Source organism: Melospiza georgiana, chromosome 6 (genome assembly GCF_028018845.1).
Source record: "Melospiza georgiana isolate bMelGeo1 chromosome 6, bMelGeo1.pri, whole genome shotgun sequence".
NCBI classification, from domain to species: Eukaryota; Metazoa; Chordata; class Aves; order Passeriformes; family Passerellidae; genus Melospiza; species Melospiza georgiana.
In genome coordinates this window covers 33,962,766-33,986,145 of record NC_080435.1, presented here as the reverse complement: position 1 = coordinate 33,986,145, position 23,380 = coordinate 33,962,766, and the positions used below count along the sequence as shown (strand labels likewise).

Sequence of the window (23,380 nt, the reverse complement as noted above, 5' to 3'; positions counted from 1 at the left end):
ATAAATAAATCGGGTCCAGAATCATTACACTGCAACCAACAGCAGGAAATTTATAAAACCATGGAAATTTATAAAACTTCGGTAGAAGAAGAGGCAGTTAATAACAGTTAGCATTTCAAGCCTTATCAGTAAGAAACAATTTCAAAGTGCAAGAAAGAAGAAAATTGATAATTTTACCAGTTTCCATCATTTCCCACACGAAGTAAACTAGGCTTACTAGGTTTTCTGTGGAATTGTGTTTTGATGCCTAAATGAAGCTATAATAGTCAACAGAACACCAACACAATACCAACAGCAAGCAGACAAATAAAAGCCCAAGGAAAGCACTGCTATTTCTCATATTTAATCTCTCTCCCCCCAAATGTGAATATGGCTAGGTTTTAATATTTATGGCCTTGAAGAGAAGCAAAAGATGTGCTTATTCTCTCTGTTACACAACTGAAAAATCAGGGAATCTGTAAACCTTCTTTATTTCCTCACAAAAAAGTAACAATGGCAAGGTTGCAAGCCGCTGCTTTGACTTCTCTAACATCCACAGTGTATGTCAGCACATGCACACAGAGCAGGGCTCTCTCTTTCACCACATACATACAAAGTTTGTGTAAACAGAGGCCAGCAATAAAGAATTCATAAGTCAGAGCTTTATATACGTTAAAGTAAGAATCCCCCTTTTGCTGTCTGTAGGAAGATTTTGAATAGTTCAAAGCCAAAAATGGTTACTTCGTATATAGATGGTGTTCCGTGCTAAGGCGCTGTACTCTCTCTCTTTTTCTTTCTATAGGATGTGTATATATGTACATCTATAGAAATTAGATAGACAGATAGATAGATAGTTAGATAGATAGATTTCTTTCAGATTTGTCATGATTCCAAGACCTAAGGAAAAAAATCTAATAAAAATAAAAGCAACAAATCCTGAGACCTAATAATGGGCAAAAAATTATGGGGATAATTGATTTCTAATAGCGATGAATAAACCTCATTAGGCACATGAACAGAAATTTATTTTGGTTTTGGTCACCACTTACTGTGAGATGCTGGAAAAGCCACGCTCTCATGATATTTGTTGCTACTTTGGGGAAAATGCCTCTTTTCTTCTGACGCTTTTTGTCCTTGTCTGGGTCATCATCGTCTCCTGTACCAGGTGAGGCTACACTGTTGTCTAAACCATCACCTACAACAAAGAGAAAAACAGGAAGGAGGAGATGTTTAATGAACCAAATACAGAAGCCAAAAAATACCATTAATTGCCAAGACACTACCACAGTTTGGGAGGTTTTTATTTGTTAGATCAGGCACATACTGTTTCTCATTAGATAAGAATGCCGATGCAAATATGTAAAAATTAGAAAACCGTGTCTCTCCAAATACTAATTTTGTGTTTCACACATGCATATATCATTAATTCAATTATAATTGTGTGCTTGACATAGTGCAGTAGCTCTTTTTCAATTATGGGATTCAATGTGGGAAAACCTGCCACAAGAAAACCCATTTACTGTAAATGCATCCCTACAACCATTCTGAATATGTACGTATAAGTAATCAAGTTAAATGTTCTGTAGTCTATATATTCGAGGCCCTCTGCAGAGGTGGCAGTAACCATGTCACTGTTCAGTGCACATAACAGACTGTCAGATGAGCCCCTCCCAGCCACCATCACCTCCCAGCACACATACACATGCACTCACAAACACGTACACCTAGTCTGACCCTGCACACAGCATTTGCATGACATGAAAACTTCTACATCTCTGCATCAGTGGTTATTATCATTAAAATAAAAAGATGCACATCAAGGTAGAGCTCTCACTTAATCAGAACTTTCCATCAACATCCTTCTCTTCTGTGCTTTTCCCTGGCATTAATTGTGCATTAGCAAAAATCATTTACTTTTAACAGTCATAGTTATTTTTTCTTGCCCTCCAGCAAAAATGCCTTGAAAGCCTGCCTGGAGGGCATCTAAATTATGTATCTGAAAAACTCTTCTGGCAAGGCATTGCAGGACCCCTACTTTCTTAAAATTCATACGAGCACGTCTTCCTGTTTTTGGGAAGGCATCAATCAAGAGCAGCAATATATGCCATATTCCTACATTAATATTTGAACTAATAACTTTAAAAAAAGGAAAGAAACAAGATCCGACTTGTGGCATAATCAAATGCAAAATAAATGAAGAATACTGGGACAGCACTGAGACTTTATAGATTGCTGTGTTTTCCTTACACATCATTAGCCCGGAGCCACACGAAAGAGGAAAACAGAGAAGTGGAGAGTTTATGCTCCCTGCTGGTGTTTAAGAAGCCGAGGTCCTGGAAGGACATCTGGGAATTGTGCTGAGACGGTGGTTTTTGTAATTTAAGAATAGACATTCATTAGCAGTAAATGCCATAAATCCCATGCTAAGTAAAAACCTTGTCCAAGAAAGCCTAAAACAATAAACTCTGTGCTCAATGTAGCCTGAGCTAGACGCTCCATAGCTTCCTGAGGAATGCTATAGATTCATGAGCTAATTCCTATAGCCTCGTCTAGATCTGTAGTGCTACTAAACGAAATACATTGCTGCTACATACAGTCCATTTGCTTCAAAACTTGCATTTCAGCTCCATCTTCCCTCCCATGCCAGATCACCCTTCTTGTACTGCGTCCCCTCTGAAAAACCGACCCTTTTGGACTGGAGAGACAGAAAAAGCCACAGCAAAGAGCTGGCAGATTAATTTTATTGACATTTCCATTTTCACTGCAATGTGATACCCTCCATCACATGGAAGAGATGACCCTCACTATTTACAGACTGACAGGCCACTTCATTACAACCACCCTGCCCCAAGGCAGAGCAGCTCCTTTCCATCTGCCCAAACACCAGAGCAAGACCCTGAAGTCGCTGCTGTGTTTCTCGTGCCTTTTTTTTTTCTCTTCTATTAACGATAGAGAAAGGAGAGTCAAACCACAGTAAGGTAGTTGAAGAGATTATGGAAGCTCTGAACACTGCAACTAACTGTTTGCTTTCGCAATATATCAGTTATTTAGAAAGCACTCCTTTCTGCTGCCTTCTTCCCCCCCATGTATTCCACCCTACCCCTCTCTCACAGACACGTGTGCGCGCACACACACACATGCACACACACTTTCCACTATGCCAAGGAACTGCTGCAAGGCAAATTCTCACAAACACTAATGGCTTCTGACTGCTCCTTGGCAACCCCAGCATTTTAACCTGGGTGGATATGCTCTCCAAAATACAGACACTGGAGCTATCTCATCAGCTGTTCATGTGACACAGATGGAGAGCGGCTATTAGGAGCCAGGCAATGGGCCTTGGGGATCTGAGGTGCTGTACTGTAGCCTCAGGCAATTTTGAAAAGCAGTACCCGGAGATGGGGGGAAAAATCTCTACTGAAAGTGCAAGTTTGAAGTCAGTCAGTCTGTTTGTCTATCTGTCGTGCGGATAAAGATATCTTTGTCTCTTTATGTAAAAGTAATGTGTGTATGCACAGGATGTGTGGAACTGTAAAACTTCTGCTCTGCATCATCCTTTCAAACCACAGAAACACCAGTTCACTCTCTCTATGGACAAATTCCTGTCTGTCTGCATATACTCTCCTATTTGTGAGCATCCTCAGCAGGAGTCTCCCACACGCTGTATCACTGTTTGACTTTTTGATGAGGTTGTTAATACCCTGGTTTGAAAAAGCTAATAGCAGCCCAAGAAAGAAAAGTTCAGCTAAAGCTCTCATTGCCTTCCCATCCTAATCAGCAGTTGAAATCATAAGAGTCGGTGCTTCCCTAATCTGTTCCACAACCTCACAAAAGAAAATTCAAATATTTTAACTCTGAATGATACCAAAAGAAAAATGCAGCAAGATTTGTTCCTACTGGTGTACGACCGCCCTGTTAATCTGTAATGTCATATCTTTAACAGGACTACAACCACTCCATTTATTGTATGCAGCTTCTAGTGAGAAGAAATCATAGAAAAAGGCCATAACAGTCTTTTCCAAGATGAAATTATTTACTTCTGGTCCTAGCTTTCTTTTTCCAAATAAATGTCAGTTGCTTTAAATGGAGACAAGTAAAATATCAAAAGCAAAATAAAATGAACAGATATGATAGTCACTTTATGACAGACTGGATTAACTATATTTTTCACTACTGTATGAAGGAATCAAAATTTAAATAATTTAAATCATCATTACAAGAGATTCTGCTTATATGAACCACTCATATCCTGGTTTAGATGTAATTTGTAAGAAGAGTAGAGTAAAATCCAGTTCTATGGACATGGCAATTATACAAGCATAGTTATCCCAATTTTCTAGAGAAGAAATTAAGGTTTGGATTTTGGTCCACTGTCTCTCTCTTTCACACAGAACCAAAAAAATTAAGGGTGATTTTCTCTTGCTTCCCATACTGTTCACTCATTTATCCTTGTACAAAGAGTACGCATGATTGCAAAACCCTATCGGTGTTGCAGGAAGGTGGAGAATTCTTAAGTGGCACTCTCTTTGTGGAGGTGTCAATGACTAGGCCTGATTCGAGCCAGCAGAGAATTAGGCTTTTTACCCAGCTAGTTTAAGATCATAGCAATGCTGTGTCTCAATAACCCCTATAAAAGATGGAAAGAGTTTACAAGAAACCTTGCAAAGGGACCCACCTGGGATTCCTTAAAGACCTTCTCCTCTAGGGGAAGAGTTTGCTGAGGATGCTGAAGACACAAGTCTGCTTTACACTGTGGGAAGTTGGGGCTTCCACACTGGCTCTGTGCTCAGGCACTATCAGTATGTGCTGAGGGTTTCCTTCCACAAGCTGAATTCCTTTGCACTGAAAGCAAAGGATATTACCTCTTCTTTAAAAATAATCAAATAAGCAGTCATAGCAGGGTTTCCATTGCACCATAACTCTAGTTTGCTGCAAGCTGATTTCCTTGGACAGATAAGCTTGCAAAGCCCAGTGTTGACATAGCCAAGGACTCTTTGAGAAACAGAGACCAGTCCTATATAAAGCCTGCCCAACCTTATTGTATCAATGAATTTTTCTTTGTTAGTCTCCAACACTATCAGTATTATCTCAACCCTAGCCTTTGTGTTCTTCACAGAATAAAAACCCAGCAACAGATGAAGCAAGTTTAGAAGCTGCCCATCTTGTCCTTTTACCACTTGTGAACAGGATGAATAACAAATTCACAATCTATCAAAATGATAACTGAAAAGGATGACCCAGTCAGGCCAAAGCACAGAAGCCTGGTAACAGTCCAGATTCAAATTCTAGAAATAGTTTCTATTACCATCACAGCAAGTAGAGCAGTTAAAAAAGTGATTTCTGGAAAAGTACATTTCAGAACTCAGTGTTTGAGCTTCTTCATCATCAGAGGTCCCTTACAGCTTTAAGGTTTGTCACACTAAAGCAAATAGAGAACAGCAGGAGTATCTAAACTCGGGAGAAGACAAGACACTTTGCCATTTTTCTAAAAATAGTGGATGCAATACGAAAAGCAAGTTAAAGGATTCTTTAAAGGAAAGCTGCAGTGCACTATGCTGATCTTAAGTGAACTACTCTAATATTCCAGACTCATATTTTGATGGAGTGGAATATGTAGATATAAATGCAAAACAAAGAAGAAAATCTGCATGCAGCCTATATTCACAACTTGCAATTATTTGTTTGTACTTCTAATGTGTCCATCTAGACACATAAATTATGCAAACCATTATTAATAAGGACATTCAGCTTAGTAATACAATCCATATCACCACCAGAGAAAAATCTTTAAAATCTGGTTAATTATCACTGCCAAAAAGCTGGAGAGAACTGTTTGAAGTTGTTTTTGAAGATAAGATAGTATGCACTTAAAGGAAGACTAACAGAGAGAGGTCAGCTCCAGAATCAAAGACCCTTCAGGAGAATCCTTATCTTCATTCCATCCTGTTAAAATTATCAGGCTTTTAGCCTTACAGCTCCAGTAGATCACAGAGCTTTGAATCAGGTCCTGGCTGTGGATTGTTTCTTTCTTTCTCTTCCTCTTAATGATCCCTGTTCCAGGAAGTTAAGTTTCCTCACACCACAGGAGCCATACTTATCGCCTGCATTTCTTGCCCAGGGAAACTAAGATAGGTCATGACTGGCAAGTATGGGACTTTGAAAATCACGAACAGTTCAGGTGGGCAACCCAGCTTAGAGCTGGGCCATCATTGGCACTGCTCTGCCAGTAGCTGTGCTGGTTTTGCTAAATTACTTCACTCCAGGAGGAAAGGAGCCATCAGAAGCTGTTCAGGGGCCTTACAGGCACACTGAGCCTGCGCTGACCTGCATGGTCACTTCTTCCTGGAGTGGAGTGTCCTCAGGTGAGCTGCTGTAATCAGACCACTGCATTCTCTGCCCTGGTGTCTCTGAGACACCAAACATATGCTTCATGGTTCCCCGTTCCATGTTTCAGAGAGCATCTTGGACAGAAAGAAAGGTTGGACACTGGTGCACTAGAGAGAACAGGAGAAAATTTCAGACATATACCACTACCATCTCTCTTTCTACAGAAGACATTGTCCTGTTGCCCTTCTAGAAGGTCACAAAGACCTGGCCTCGTCTCAAGCTCTTCTTTTCATTTCCAGAATAAAACCCAGCAATTCCACTGGGCTGATAATGTAAAGGGGACATGTATGAATTAATAATTATTGCAAATTCAAATAGGAAGAAAACTTAAGATGCTATCAGACCCCACATACAAAGCTATTCTATGTAATCTAATTACAACTTAGCATAGTTTGTCATTCAGGAGCAATTCCCTATTGCCATCTGGCAATATGTGTTAAAGGCTTAAGGACTTGCACAGTATCTTGTATATAAAGTGTATTTACAAGAGACAGAATGAAAATTGTTTATTTTCTGTTTCTGGATAGGCACCTGTCTAGAGTCACTAACATATCTTATTTGCAAAAAGAAATTCACAAATGTTTTATTATTTATTCAAAGTAGGAATGATGTACATGTGAATGACATTTCAGCTCTTATTATAGCCATGCATGCTATAAAATCAGTGATCTAAGTCTTTCAAAATTATTTGCAGAACTTTTAAGTTTCACATTTCCCCTTTTACTATTTTTCTGTCCAAAAATAAGAAAAAGACTGGCCTTTTTGTGTCCTTAATTGTCTGTCTTTAGATTTCATGTTTATTTGTAAAGCGAATTGAGAAACCTTAGAAATTCTGTCAAACGTCAAAAATGTATTTTTGTAGCTTATATAAGAGAAAATTAATAAACCCCAGTTTAAATGTTGAGCTCCTTTATACAGCCAGGAGGTTCATGGTTCGTTCATTGCAATCCAACATTTTTTCTCATCAGGTGAAAAAAGTGTTCCAGTGCAGACAAGGGGAACAACAGTAAAGCAACCTGCTAATTACTGATCTCTCTTACGTTCCTGCTGTGCTAAACTGTCCAGACATGTTGAAGTGAAATTTTTCTGCGATTTTCAAGTGACTAGTTCATGGCCCACTGCCGTGGAGTGCAGGAGAAGGGATGAAATGCTTTAGTTTACATGCAACATTTACTAACTGTGTGGGTTTTCCGACATTAAAGAGGGGACAGTGACCCATGCCACCTTTTTCACACTCAAAAGAGCACTGAAAAAACAGTCTTCATAGGCTTACCTCAGGCTTCCCTGGCCCTTAACACCCTCCCCCCAGGGTAGGAGCAGAAAGAGAAAAAAGAAGGGATTTTATGCTCCTTTCTCTTCAACTTTTCAGGCGGTATAAGCAGCATTTAGCAAATTCAGCCTCCAAATGGCTCCAAATGCTCTGAGCTGCAGGGGCTCATCCTTTGTTAGCCTCCCTCTATTTACACAGGATTTACGCAGGCTCTCCACTGAAGAGACCACATGTTTCTGACAGAAAGCACTTCCATTCACACTGCATCAGGCAACAGGATTGTAACCACTGCAGCTTCACGCTGACCTGAGATTAGGGATTTCAGCAACATTGAGATGGTAACAATCTGCTAACTAACGAAAATTATCCATGGAGAACTCTGCTGCATACTCCAGTTAAAACTACCATGGCCAGATAGATTAGGTTACTTAAAGGGGCAATTAAGGACTAGCTACTGTCAAGAATATGCATGTCCATCTACAAATAACATACACACAGAGAAAAATATCAGCAGGGGGAAAAAAACAAATAAAAAAAAAAAATAGACTGCAGCTTGGATTAAAACAATTTCACCCACTGGTTGAAGACATAAAGTGTAAAAACAGACAGATGGACACATATGTAAATGTGGCTGCATTTGTTTCTCTGGAACTGGCAAGTTAGTAATAACAGTATAGTTTAATAATTTATTTTCCATGGTATTTTCACACTGGTTAACTGGGCAGTGGCAACACTTATGCAGAACTTCGGGAGCAGAATAATTCCTTCAATCTGATTGCTTCTGAGGCAAACAAACTGAACTAAGCAACCTCTCTTGCCTCTTCCTACAAGAACTCAGTACTGGAACCTGATATCAGTCTGGGGATTTTAAAAATTTGGTAATTTTTTAAAAACCAATTTGTCCAGTCAGGATTTCTGCACTGAGATTTTTTTCCCCGCAGATTTAGTATGGCATCAGGCTTTTTCAAAATGGACTACACATACACAAACACAACAAACGTTTCTGGTTGGTGCTTGTGATTTTTTACTCAATAGCTTTTCATGGGGCAAAAGAAAATTGGATGGGAGCACAGGGCCAGAAAGGACCACACAGATCCAGCTTTTGATGAGTTTTATTTTGACATTTTAATTTGGCAAATTATTTTGCTTCTGCAGCGAAGGACAAAATAATTCAATTCCATAATAGTAACTCCTACATGTATCTGATAACCACTTAAAAAGTACTAGGTATATTCTGAAGTTCTCTGTAGTATATCATAATAAAGCTCTTCTGGGCACTCAGTGATTCATTTTTAGTGATCTCTCAAATGCCCTTACCCACAGTTAACACTCAGATTTTATTAAGGAAGAAAGCAGGGACAAATGTCCACTTAAGTCCCAGCTCTCAAATTCAACTCTGCTTGCGCTGCAGTACCTAAAGCTAAAGCTTTTTTAATGTTCTATTCACCTCCCCTGTGTGGCATTTCTGCTAACACAGAGTTCACAATCTTTCAGCCCCAAACACAGAAGGCTGCTATCTTCAAGACATCCGAGGAATGTGCCAGATACTATCATCTCCCCTGCAACAAAGAACCAGAAAGAGGCAGAGACCAAAAGGAGACCATGCTGATCAGGTTACTAAAGTCCAGAAAGTCTTTCCCAGAATGCTAAATGTTAAACTTTGAACCAGAAAATGTTATAATTAAGATCCTTGTAGTTGGAGGAAATGCTAGCTGTAGAAGTCAAAGGTACAGCCACTTGAAGTTGTACTTTTTTGCACGTTTATCCTAATCCCGCACCCCTCATGCTGGCACAACTCCCATCAAGCACTTTGTTCTATTCAAGCAAAATTATCATTAATGTCAGTGGCAGTTTTGCCTGAGTAAGAAGTCTAAGACCAGATCCATGTCTTGGTCACAGAGAATTGCAAGCACTGCACAATTCCAGAGGAGATACACTCATTAAAACATGTGGTTTATGCTGATTTATGATATTCTTCTATTTAAAAGTGAAACTTACATTGTACCTCACCAGGAAAGTGTTCAATAGACTTTTTTCTACATGGTTTTAACTTCAATTCCCACCCTCCCCACCTCAGTACAAGTTGGTAAGTTGGATACCAAAACTCCCAGTTTTTGGTATCCAGGCTGAAGGAAAGCATTATTAAAGTAGGTTTAAGAATTCTATATGCTTCAGTAAGTACTTTGCAGTGTGAATGTAAATAGCTGTTATTCTGTTTAAATTTTTCATCCTACTAAAAACTGCCATACAAAGTGTCCTTGTGCTGCAGTTTTAGTGGCATTCTTTTTAAATGTTTTTAAAATATATTTTTAGATAAGTATTTTTGGAATTCTCATAGTAATTCCGTTAAGAATACCAGCTGCAGACTGGCTACAGCTGAGGCAACAATAACAAGTCATTAAAGAAATCAGGAGACAAAAAAAATATTTTTCTTTTGTTGAAAGCACATCTCCTTTAAGAGACTATTTTCCTTTTTTAGTTCTGGGATAATGTTTTTCGTTTTCTCAATCAACTGTATAAAGCTATACATTAAAGAGCTATATTTTGTTCTAAGTAGCTTTTTAAAATTTGTTATGCTGTTACTTTTATCATTAGAATAATATCAAATGTGGGCAAAATAGCTAAGTTCAATTAAAATTCTACCTGCAGTTGAAGTAATTAAGTTCAGTTGTAGTTCATCAATATTTAACCTTTACTATTTTGCAGTTGTTTATATATAGCAGAATGTGAGAACTTAAAAGTAGATGATGACTAACATCCTGCACCATTCTTCATTAAATCATTAATGTAGTTTCTTTAAGAGCAAAAATGACTGGTTTTTTTAAAAGGAAAATAGCAATCATAGCATCTCAATTTTCCTTAGAGTTGCTAAAAGTAGTTATAAACTACTTTTTATTTTATTTTAATGTCTTGCACGTCTAATGTCTTCCCCTTAGACCCTATGCTGTTTGTCAACATCTGCTTGTCCAGGAGACAGCCCCTAAAATGATGCCCACTAGTACAGCAAGAGTCCAAGTACTGTCCACTTAGAAACATCTTTTTTCAGGGATGTTTAGTTATTAAGAAAGCACTTGCTGAAATGTTCCATATGGGTACACATGGAAAAGATTTTTTCATCATTAAAAAAAAAAAGGACTAGAAATGTAACAGACAGTTATTCCTGAGAGATACTAAGTTAAAAGCTCCAATTACTGAAAAGGACACTTGTTAGGCCACAAGTCCAAAATGCACATTTATCTATTTTAAGATGTATTTTCAAAAAATGGAGGATGGCTAAATGCTTTAAAAAAAAAAAAAGATGTTTTAGTAGAAAGGTCTCAAAATGAACCAAAAAAACTTTTTCTGATGATAAAATGTACACGAATGTGTGTTTTACATAAAACAAATGAAAGTACTGTCTTGATATGCATTCACAAACTCTTGAACAGCATAAGAAGAGATGCTTGCTGTGAATGCATAGTTCAGAAAAAAATTTAAAAGTACAAAACATCTCCAAACTTGGCAAGTCTTACATACCATAAGAGCTCCAACACCTATGCACAGTAGGGTGGATTAACCCGCTGGGTGCTGCAGACATATATATGCACCTCCTCCTAAAGTGTTCATTTGGCTGGCAGTCTGGAAAACGCCAGAATGCGAAGGGTTACGTGGGAACACTGACAGTCTGCTCTTGCAGGTTTAATTTAAAGCCCGTACTTTAAATATAGGGTGTTCTGTATTTGGAAACACAACTAATACTCTTTATAAGTGATGTGCTACTTGGCGCCCAAAACAAAGGACTCAATCAAGTCTTGCTCCCACTCGTGAATCATTCTCCAGATGACAACTGCGTGCTTTGGACCTGCCTGTCTTTATTTTTGTGGGTACCATTTTTCAGAAGTCTTTTCCTCCAAGAAGCCTCATAAACGTAAACTGTAAACCATCTACAACTCACGTGCTGTACATATTGGCTGCTTATAAGTGGTTACTGGAAAGCCTGAAATGTTTCTTTCCTTTGAAGTTCAGTAGATGGACAAAAAGAGCAAGCACAAGGGAGCTAAAGCTCATAGTTATTCCCTGACAGATATCTTTATGATATCAGAAAGGCAGACAAGCAATTTTTTTTTCCATTGTATAATTTTACTGATTTTTTAATCAGGATAATATGATTAAAAAGCAAGCAAAAAAGAAGGAATGGCTATGGCCACCTCTCTCTGCAGCCAAACTGTTCCATAAGATGCTTTGGGCCGCTTTAAGTGATTGAAAGTATTGACATACACATAATTCCATAGAAACAGGGGAAAAAGCTTTTGACAAAAGTTTCAATGAAGTGGATTTAGAAAATGAGGAAGCATAAAAATAGCAAAACCACAGGGTACCAAGTTGTTGTAATTCTATTTTTTAAAAAGTTCACAGCGCAAAACTCAAAAGCACAGACACTCACTCTGACACCTGATGCATTGCCTTTTTGCTCATAACCTGTAATTTCAAGTCTTTCACTTTTACAGAAAATATTATAAAACACAAATATAAAGTGTCTACAAAGTCTTCCTAGAACTAATTTGTGTCCATGAGCTCTTTTTAGGGAAGAGCCTCACAAGTTGGGGTCCAGAGAGCTTACATCACCCCACTTTCTACTTCAAAGGAGTTAGTGTTGCCTACATGTAGGGACCCCAAATGAAAAGCCTGGCAAGTTAAGAGACTTCCCTTCCTTCAGGTTCAGATGGGTAAAATGGAGCTTCTCTCTGGACCTAGGTTCACCTAGCCAGCCAGCGAGCTGACCTGTCTGCCATAAGATTAAATATAAGCCCCACCAATCAAGTAGCAGTCCAGGCTAAATGTGCTGATGCAACAAATTTCCAGATCTTGATCACACTAGGCAGGGGAGTCATTCTTCTCAGTGATAAAGTCACTGAATGCACTCTTGAGGAGATAAAAAATTAAGAACTGGCTGACTTTGCACCATTTGAGTGAGTTATTCACCACTGACCCAGAACAACAGAATTGTCATGTTCTGACACCAGCTAGGAATGACTGTAGACATGGTCATCTCTGACTCCTTACTGCAAGTCTGTAAGGAGGAAACAGGAATCAATTCTGAGTTGGTTAGTGGCATCAATCCAGAAAATACAGTATTTAAATACATTATGCATTAGAAGAAACTTCACACAGTCTCTCCATCTCTCTCTCCTACTCCCCCTCTTCCTAAAAACTTGGTGAAATAATGCCAATGAAAGGGCATTATTACTAAAAAAAAAAAAGTCCAAAAAACCAAAACAAAACAAAAAACCCCCCACAAACCAAAATCCTACTAAACAGGATCTCAGCAATTAAGATTTGCCTCAAAGACATTAACCCCCTGCTTGCAATTTTATACTTAAGATATTTTTACCTGCGTTTTACTACGTCAGGTTTTAAAACTTAACAGAGATTTATACTGCACATAAGAATTGAGATAGCTAATAGCATTATCTAACACAAGGTATTCTATTCCCTTTTTCTGTTACTGGCTCAGAAAGTTACCTTCAGGAAATTTTAAGCAAAATATTTTTAACTTCTCAGATAAGCAAGGACACAGCTTTCAATGAAAACTGCTTTGAAAGTAATACGTGATATTAGTGGTGGCTCTTACATAAGTGAATATTATATATTACTACTTTTAAATCCAAACATGCCACCACACTCCTGTGCTCATTTGAGCATTACATTTTTCATGTCTGAGCATACCTATTGTTTTTTGCTAATTCTTCATTTCTAAATGCGTATCATAAAGGGAACATCCTGAAATACTCTGTTAGAAGGCAGGTTCTTGCACATAATACTTGTGATCAAAATAGATGTACAAGGACATCTTATTTCTTTTCTCCTTCAGCTAAATAGCAGAATTTCCATTTTTGTCACTAGAAGTAAAAGCAAGTCTTAGCACTGTAATTTCAGTACAGAGACCAGGCAGCTTTTTGTATTTGTGACTGACCAAAATCCTGAAGTATGAACAGTATTATTATCCTGTCTCTATCTTCATGCAGCATATGTGAGAATTTGTTCTGAGAGACCAGGGGAAAATCGAGGTTTGTCATTTCCTCTTTCTACCTCTGATGAACTCAATGCCAAAACACTTTCTGGACCTCACTTCCCCTGCTGCACATGCTGTGTTTCTGTTTTTGGGGATTACACACACGGAGCAAGCCAGCTTTCCCAGGAAGAAGTGCTTGGAGGGACAAAGATCTGCCTGTGCTGCTGGTCTCTCTGCAGCCAGGACACTTTCATGAGCACCAGCCCTATCACACGGAGTGCAGGTCTGGGGCCATTTTAACACCAGCATTGACAATTCAGTTATTAGGCACTAACACAACCCCCTTTTCAACCCTGTTTATTTCTTGCAAAACAGATTCACCTGGACAATGGCAAGAAAAGAAAAGTTATATCAAGGAGGTGAGACAGATATCCTCCTTGATGATGCTGCTTTCTGGTACCGATGGTGGCTTTTCCTGTATGTGATAAAGGTTCAGTAAATTGTGCAAGCCTGGGCCCTGGCTGTTGATTGTTCACAGACTGTACATCCTTAGCAACACCACCCCATCTATTACTGTGGAATTAGTTGACAATACTACTAGTTGCACAAAAAAAAAAAAAAAAAAAAAAATAAACTAATTGGTCCCTGAGGATAGCTAGGTGATTTGGAAATCTTTTTAACAAAAAGAAAAAAATATCTCCCACAGTGATTTGCCAGCCTTCCTATACTCTATCCAGCACATAGGGACTTCTAAATTACATACTATAATTGACATAAAATATCTGTCCCATCAGTGAATATCTTTATTAGCATCAAAATCACTCACAACTAGTGTTCCTCAATGTTATTAAACAGAACTTGTTCTAGGTGTTGCCTTACTAATTAGTCAGGATGAGCCCGAGGAAGAAAATCTGGGTCATGTTAAATTAATTGGAATGAGCATGAAAATTAGCAGAGCAAACTGCATCAATTTTCTATAGAGAGCCTTTCTTCATGTTGAGAATAAAAATGGATATTATGAGGCATTAACCAAACTGCCTTCTGTGACTGCCAAGAGGTGTGTTACAGTAGCCCAAAAATATCATGCTCACAGATTTTCAGAAGTTAATGAGACATTTCCAGGAATGGTAAATACATGGTATTAAAATGGGTGTGCCTCTTATGGGAAAATGCCAAGTCATTTCATGTTTATTCAGGCATAACAAGCTCCTCAAAATGAGCATAATTTAAGAGGTGAATAGTGCAAAGAGGGCTAACATTCAACTAATTTTCCTTAAGAAAGAAAAGATTAAATTGAACAAAAAATGAATTAAGAGGTTTACAAATCAACAAGTCAACCATCAGATTGCAGCCTCTGCTCAGTATATTCTCATCAGCCCCTGCCATGAAGTTTTCAAAAAATGTCCCGAAGGCAGGGAACAAAGCGAGCAGAACTGATTACAGCCACACTCACCGCCTTGCTGTCTAAACTCTGTTTGGCTTCCTAATGAGCTCACTAAAAACCTAATTCATCTCCCATAACCCTTCTCAGCCCTCCTTGAAATTCACCATTATGGAAATTACAGATGAAACATTTACAGGCTGTGTTCAAATTACTGCTTCTTCAACAGGCAGGTCCCTGACCCTCACAATGAACACAATAGAGGTATGTCCGGCATGAAACCACTTGAGCCGCAGCCTATAGAATAAAGAGGCTCAGGAAGGTTAAGACTTTTTCTCATGGTGACAATGATTTCCACATTAATGCTTTCAGTTCCATGAATATGGGAATTTTGTGGGTTTGACAGTATATCAAATACAAATTGTAATTCAGAAGGGGAGAAATGAGTTGTACTGATGACAAATAGCTGAAATAGGCTAATGTGAATTCCCAGCCTGTTCATGAGGAAACTCCCTCAGTTCCTCATTACATGAAGTCAAAATGATCCTCACGGCACCTAGCCTGTAACTGGAAGATTACTGAATTGATGGATCCTTAGTTTAAAATGCAGCTGTTTTATTCTGCTTTAGTAATTAATTCTTTTTCCAATACCATATTGATTAAGCGTAGACCCTGATAAAGTTCAAACTGAGAAGAATCTCTAGTGACTTCCTTAGTTGCTCCAGAGACTCAATGAAAACTTCCTACAATTCCACCTGCCTCCTCAGAGTGCTGATCCAATGAACAGAAGAGTTTTTTTCTCATAAATTAGTTAGGCCATGTGGAGCTGTATTAGCTGATCGTTGCTTTTGTCTCTCTACTTGCTGACTTGCTTTTCACTTTTGCTGTCCTTTGTGCTGTCACACACAAAGTCGGAGTGCAGCTGCCATGCTGAACCCAAACCAAGGTAAAGAACAATTCGTACAAACTACATTTTTTTCCCCCACTTTATACAGCTGCAACTCCCCGAGCAGCATTGCACTCAATAAGGCCTCCTGGGATCCAACTAGCAGAGAAATCTGTGCTGAAGCATGCAGTCATTCTGTGGGACTAAAGAGTGTTGAGGGGAGGAGGGGGAGTAACCTGTTTTCTTCAAGACTGCTCCACCTTTTGGGATAGAATATTTGCTCTTTCATTTTTAGCAGTCAAAGATCCTCACATTATCTAGGTTTCCACTTTAAAAAACCAAACTAAACCAAACAAAAAACAACAACCTAAAATCTAAAGAACAAACAAGCCCAAACCACACTCCTAAAGCACTATAGCCACTTGAGACAAGAAATCACCACTTCACCTATAACAAATGCCATGTGAGCTCTTGTTGACTAACAGTAAGGCCTGGCTGTCCGTGGATAACCCCTGCAAACACAGCAGCAAATTACAAGAAGCAGCAAGGACCAGCTCAGTGCTTTTCAGATATCTCCTGTACCAGGGTGAATCCAACAGAGTACAATAACAGAAAGTTTCTTAGACTATAACCATTACAGAGGACTTTCTATTTTTTTATAAAAATGAGAAATATATTGGTCTGAAAACATTTCCAGCACTTTACGATTATTATTTCTTCCCCTACCTACCCCAGCTCTCCTCCTTCCCTTTGCTACCACCTGAAAAGAAACAGCTGATACCTTCTGTGTCTGCACACTACAGTTTGTAACTTGGACCCGTGTGTCTGAAGGGTAGCATGCTGTTTGTACAGGTTTCCATGAGAGTGGTACCAAGCGATTTACTAAAGTAAAGGCTCTGAGAGAGTGGCAGGTACATCAGGTATTAGCAATCCTTCTTCAGGTGCCTTATTAGACAAGGAGCCTATTTAAAGGCTAAGGGTCTCATCCTAATTTCATACTGTCTGAGGCCCTGACTAAACCCCTGCCTTCCCACCAAGACAAAAGCAAGCTGGCTTTCAACACTTCTTTAGGAGAACTTGCTCAGTTTGGGCCGATCCAATTAATATTTGAAGAGCCATGTAGCCAGGTGGGTGCAGGGATGGCAGCGGGCCAGGAGAGCCCCTGAGCCCCCGTGGATGGTGGGCCAGGACAGATAACGGCATTCCCCACCTTCAGAGCATTCTTCCCTAGGGTGAAAGGTCACCCCTCACAGATGTCTCCGGCAGACACTCTGTTGTCAAAAGGCTGCATCATGCAATTCATGCAGTTGCTCCTAACAATGCACTGTTCTTATCCAGATACGTAAACACGTTGCACTTCTAAATAATTTCCTTGTTAAGGGCAACTCATTTTTTTCCCCCCAGTTTTATTCAGCTATCAAAAAAAGTAAGGAACACTGAGAAACAAAAACCAGTCTGACTCCCCTTTGCCAATTCGCAGCTTAAAAATTCTATTTTCGTTTTCTGTCAGGCTATTCAGCACAAGAAGATGCGTCTGGTTTATTCCCACAAAAGAGAAATAAAACCACCATATCCCAAAATGTCTAACAGCAAAGCATATACTTTAGAGCCAAAAAAGTGCACATATTTGGTGAAATGGAAGATTGTAAGCATTTTGTCAGAAAACTTACACAGTCAGAAAAATGTAATGAAGAAAATTTGTTTCAGCTCAATATAGCCTATTCTGATTTCTTTAATTTAAAAGTAACAAACACCTACCCTGTGTGGACAAGTACAAAAGGGAAAATTCTGTGTTTCCATATTTTGTACAAATTCATGTTTGCCTGGTGCAGAAAGTTTATTTCTCAGGAAACACTTCAGAAATAATAGGTCCTGGTTGCTGCAGTAGCTCAGATTTTTAATTTCCAGTGCCTCCAGATAAATAGTATAACAAAGATTTCTTCTTTGTTGAGTGCAGTTATTCTAAGGCAGTTTGAAGCTATCACACGTAATACAACACAAGTAATTTCATTCTAGAATGGATTGAAACAAGCTTATCAGGATTGTTATCTGTTTATAAATTATATATTTAACAGTAAAGTAAGACAGACATGGCTGGAACGTTACACATGGGGAAACACGATTAGAGATATGCCAAATTGCTCAACCTAATCCCGAGCAATAGAATCTTAAGGGCACTGGGAATTTCTAGAAGAATTAATCATTATATGTTGTAAAAAGCTCAATTAAATACCCTTAGAAACCAAGCAGAGATTCTTTCAGACCTGTCTGCAATATGTAGTCCTCTCAGCTGCAGAATGTTTGCCTCCGAGCATCCCTTCTCTTCTGATTCCTCTAGATACTGAACCTATGGAAAGCACACTTTGAGAAAAAAAAATCTTCAGTGCTTTCATGTCTCATATTTTATACACCTGGCCATCTTGAATTAATAGGAGTCATTGAAGATGCACATTCTTAAAAACGGCTGCAACTTCACTGGTCTGATCTACAAACTTTAAAGACCTTCATTTTATGAGCTTTCCTCAGGGTAGGTATTTCAGTGTTCGAAAAACAGGGTTATGGACTGTTAAGTTAAGCACATGTTCTGCATCAACATTTTAGTTTCAGCAGGTTATTTGGTGCCAAGTTTGCCAGTCAGTATCATCAATTCGAAATATGTGCTTGTTTGTTTTTAACAGGTGTTTAGAGAACAGCACAGGACAGGAGAAAAGCAGTGTTAATATATTCATTCAGTATTTATCCTTAATTCTGAAAATCTCCTTCCATCTGAAACATGACAAAATTTCACCTCAGGTGTTTAAGACACAGAGATGGAGCTCAAAAGGAGTGCAAATAAGTACTTCTGTTATTTCATCAGCCTGATGATTTGTTCATTCACTTCTATTGAACATTTTTTTCCCATCTAGTAATCACAGACCTAGGTTTACATATGGTATAACCCATCTATTTATAGAAAACTACCTTTTATTGTGCAACTGATGATGAAAAAAGTAAGACTGACGCTAAATACCCAGTACTCTTTAGACAATGAAACATAACCATGGACATTAACTCAGTCTGTTCTTCTGAAGATCGTTTGTTAGAGTTTGCATCACAGGACAAAGACGCAGAAGATATTAAAACACCTAAAACCAAAATTGGCTTATCCACATCAGCTGTGCCATTGAACCAAAATAATAGTTTGTTCTTAAAACTGAGTAACAACAAAACATAACAATAAGATTTACACACGCACCACTGTCACGTTTGTGGGTCAGTTGAGATGGTGCATCACAATTTCACAAAATACACACACACAGATACACACTTCTTGCAGGTGTTATCTCAGACTTGGTCTGCTGAGAAGCCAAGTGAATCCCCACAGCGACATTTGAAGGTTTAAAAGCTCAAGTTTTTGTTTCTAAATGCCTATGAAAACATTGCCTATGCTCAGAGGCCTTTTAAAACAAAACCAAAGCTTTTAAAGCTTCAAAAGCGGTCATGGGAATTTGCTCATCAGGAGGGAATCCTAAATGAAGGCCAAGATTCAGTGGATTCCCCTTGACATGAGAAAAGCCATAGCCTGTCTGCAGTTCTACAGTTTCTTGTAACAGATGTGGGCTGATTCAAGCAAAACATGATAAACCTTTGTTCATACTTTACATTTTACAGAATCTACTTTTAAAATGTTTATGTCCCATTATTCTTTGCTATACTATTAAACCCCCCCCAAAAAACAATACCCCCCCACCCCAAACCTACCAAACAAAGACTACAACTCTACCATAAATCACCCCCATGTAAAAAACCCCTTCCTTCATGGATATTTAATGCAGATATGAGACCACCTTCCAAAGTCATTAACTTAAATTAAAAAAAAAAAAAAAAAGGAGGAGGGGTGAAAGCTAACCTTAGAATTTCTAGCATTATAACCTTAAATACTTGCAGGACAGGAAGGAGACTGACTGTTGCTTTTTAATATATGGGAGATGATTTAGGGAAGGCAATATTCTAATGCTATGTTAAAGGCCTATTCTACTTTGAAAAACTTTTTATTTTTGAAAGCCAATGTTTTCTATCTCTGACATTCTAAGAAAAAAAACCAAAAAAAGCAGTTCCTAACAAGTTGTTTAAAAGACTGTTATAAAAAGGCAGCTAGAAAGCAAAATTTGAGTGGATCAAGCCTGCCAACTCATAAATAGCATAAGAAGCCTGGCGTAAATGAAGTCTTTCTTCTGAAAGTGCGAGATACAGCTTTTACTCAGCTTTAAGGTAAAGCACACAAGTAAAAAACCCATGATTTCACCTGAATTTAACAGCAACATTCCTGCCAACAGACCTTCTCCATTTTCTCTTGGATTGTAATTATCTCGTTTTGCTCCCAGAGGTTACACTTTGCTCCATTGAAATAAGACAGACAGCTCAAGAACAGCTAATGAGAATGGAGAAGGCATACGAGCAGAGGATATTATTCTTTACATTCAAAACCATTATCCTTCTCAAAGATCTAAAATAAAATTAATCATGCTATAACAAACAGCTGCTTGATGGAAGACTGGAAGGGAAGACCAACACATGGATCCTCCACTGGACATCTGGCCATGAGTGAGTATATCCTGCTCATTACAGCCACAGTACAGGACACTTCACATCCAAGAGTTCTGCAGTGGCAAGCAAAGCAGGTCCCAGTGGATGGTTCGAGGGTTTGCCTCAGCTGCAGGGTGCTCTTTGCATAGTTTACAAATTACGTGCTCAGTCTCTTAAGAATAACTGAACCTTACAAGGAAATTCTCTAAGGAAGCATGTAAAATGTTTATATGTGAATAAACAAGGAAAAAAAACCCCCCACACACACACCTACTGTGAGCATGAGCAGCTCCTCTGAGCTCATGTAAGGCAGTCATGAAAGTAGCATGAGAAACAAACTCAAATCTGTACTCACTGATTATATGAAGATGAATTATATAGAGATATTTTTTTACTGCACAGGCACACTAAGATTGAATCAATTCTGCCTTCAGATGTACAGACTGTGCTCCCACCAACTCCCACTGAAGTCAGAATTTGACCTATTGTGTACTTTATATTCACATCAATGAAGTCACTAAGAATGCAGAAAATTGCTTTAGAAAGATGTAAAATTCTTTACTAGTTCTAAAATAAGAGGACAGCTTATTTCTTTTAAACAAACCAGATTGATAGCCATTTGGAAGAGCTTAAAGGAGGGTTAATTGGCATACAGTAAACCTGAATTCTGACAGTGTGGACTTCTAGCTAAAATGACATTCTCTTTGGTGGTCTTAGGACTGTAGGATTAGTTTACAAGAAAGTAGAGAGGGGTTTGAAACCAAACCCTGAATGTCAGAGATGAATTACCAGATTAGAAAGGCCTGCCCAAATTCAGATTCAGAAGGGAAAACAAAATAACAAAAAAGGGGCAAATATGTAGCGAAGGCTGAGTTTTAGATTAACAGCATCAATGAAAGATCTTTAAAAACATAAAAAGAAATCAATAAAGCCCTTCTTTCATAAAACCTTCCTCATACAGAGAACTTTATCTGAAACTATGCTCAGAGCTGGGAATATGAACTGCTAATAACATCTAACTCACGGAAATAATTAGGATAGCCAATTCACGAATAAATGAAAGTGTTTCATCTGTCATTGCAGATGTGAACCACAGAAGATTTTCTTGAAATAGATAAGGTAGGATGAGTTTTGTTTTTCTGAGAGAAGAAATGAGAAAACAGGAGCATATATAGTGTAAGATATACAGTATCAACTATGTCTAAAGTAAGTTTGTGAACTTAAAAGAATTTCCCTTTAAACTGAAAGATTGTCCCTTAAAACTAATACAATACACTAATATGATACTCTTTATTATGTCTTTTTAACTGGAAAACTGCATTGTTACTTCTCTCTTGGATGAAGTATGAGCACTGCAGTATTTTTTTCTTTTTAAGATCATTTCACAAGCAAAAAACAGAACATACAGAATTCTAAGTCATATGGGATGTTAACACAGATCAGCCTATCCCCATTTCCCTAAAATGAAAGACATCTATATGTATTAAGCATTTCGGTAACCTCTAAATCAAAACTTAATTTTGCAATACTATAAACTTACAGAATTTACCTTTTTACACAAAATGGATAAAAGACTGCTGACTAAATATGTCTAATAAAATAAAGCATTAATTAAGTTTAACACTTTGCATCTAGAAATATGTGTCTAAATTTACCACTCAAAAAAAAAAAGATACGAACCAGAAATATTTTCTTACTCAAATACGTTTTCACATTGTGACAGATGTTTTGCACAAAATATGCTAAGTGTCTGAATACACAAAATGAATCTTAAGTGAACTCAGAAGCATATGAAATAAAATCAACACTCTAACAAGCTAAAGTAGACAAAACTTACCAACTTTAAGGAAAATAATTGTAGCTTTTGATTAGAGCAAAAGTGTCAATTGAAAACAAATCCTACAAAGGTTGAGGTGGTCAATATTAACCCCACTGTGGGCCTCTTGATTTCAGTAACAGGACTTGCAATATGCAGATTAGCACAATGTAATAGCCTTTGCCAGACTTAGGTCCTACTTCAGCTGCAATAGGCACTTCTGAAAATGGAAAGTCTATGCTGAAATACACATCGGAGTTTTAGTCCTTTGCCTTTTCTTGCCTAAAAAATATTTGCCATCTCCATAATGCTAATTCTTACATCAAAATCTTTTAAAAGTGTCAGATTATAGTTTGGACTTCATCTTAATACTGAGAAATAAAAATAAAAGGCATAAATGAAGAAATAATATAGAGGTGACAGCCTTTGGCTGTAGAGAACACATGGGGCTCTAATAATTTTCTCAAGGCGGAGAGCTGACAGTTACACTCATTGGGTTTTACATGTTCTATGGCCTGAGTATTTTTCATTCAAAACAGCTTTATTAACAATCTGAGAGCACTGAAAAATAAGAAAAAAGGATCCTGCGATAAAAACTGACATCCTCCTTTTTTACTTTTTGCAATAATTTTCTTTATATAAAACATTAGCAAAGAAAAATAATGTTTGAGCATAAGGTGGATGCACGGCATACATGGTTGTTTTAAACAAGGGAATTATGTACTCAGCTGAATGTAAGCCTGTGAACACCAAGAAATATAATCAAGTCAAAATTGCTGTTGTTTCAATGTTGCACTTGGGATACTGTTTGAGCACCAGGACCTCAATATGTTAGGTACTGTACAAATAAAGCACAAGGACCTGTCTCTCTCCTTTTTTTTTTTTTTTAAATTTTTTTTTTTTACTGGCAGACTGGCAGAAGCCCAGTGTACCTCCACTGATTTCAGATGTATTAGAAAGGAGGGGCCTGATCCAAAGCTCACTGAAGTCAACCAAAGTCTCTTTCTGTTGATTTAACAGGCTTTGGATTAGTCCCTAAATAAGAACAGATTTTGGCTCAGCTAAAGGATTTCACTTAAGCCCTCTGCTTGTTCAAGCATCTA

At 38.1% G+C, this 23,380-nt stretch overlaps 1 protein-coding gene across 5 annotated transcripts in view; it reads right to left on the bottom strand.

Annotated features, from left to right (window-relative positions):
* The window catches only part of MEIS2 (Meis homeobox 2), a 172,683-nt gene that overhangs the window by 119,161 nt on the left and 30,142 nt on the right, over positions 1-23,380 (bottom strand). For all 5 annotated transcript variants that reach the window (XM_058025497.1, XM_058025496.1, XM_058025495.1 and 2 more), the window contains exon 8: positions 1,029-1,174. In XM_058025497.1, coding sequence (XP_057881480.1) covers positions 1,029-1,174 — 146 coding nt within the window. The remainder of the gene's footprint in view (positions 1-1,028; positions 1,175-23,380) is intronic.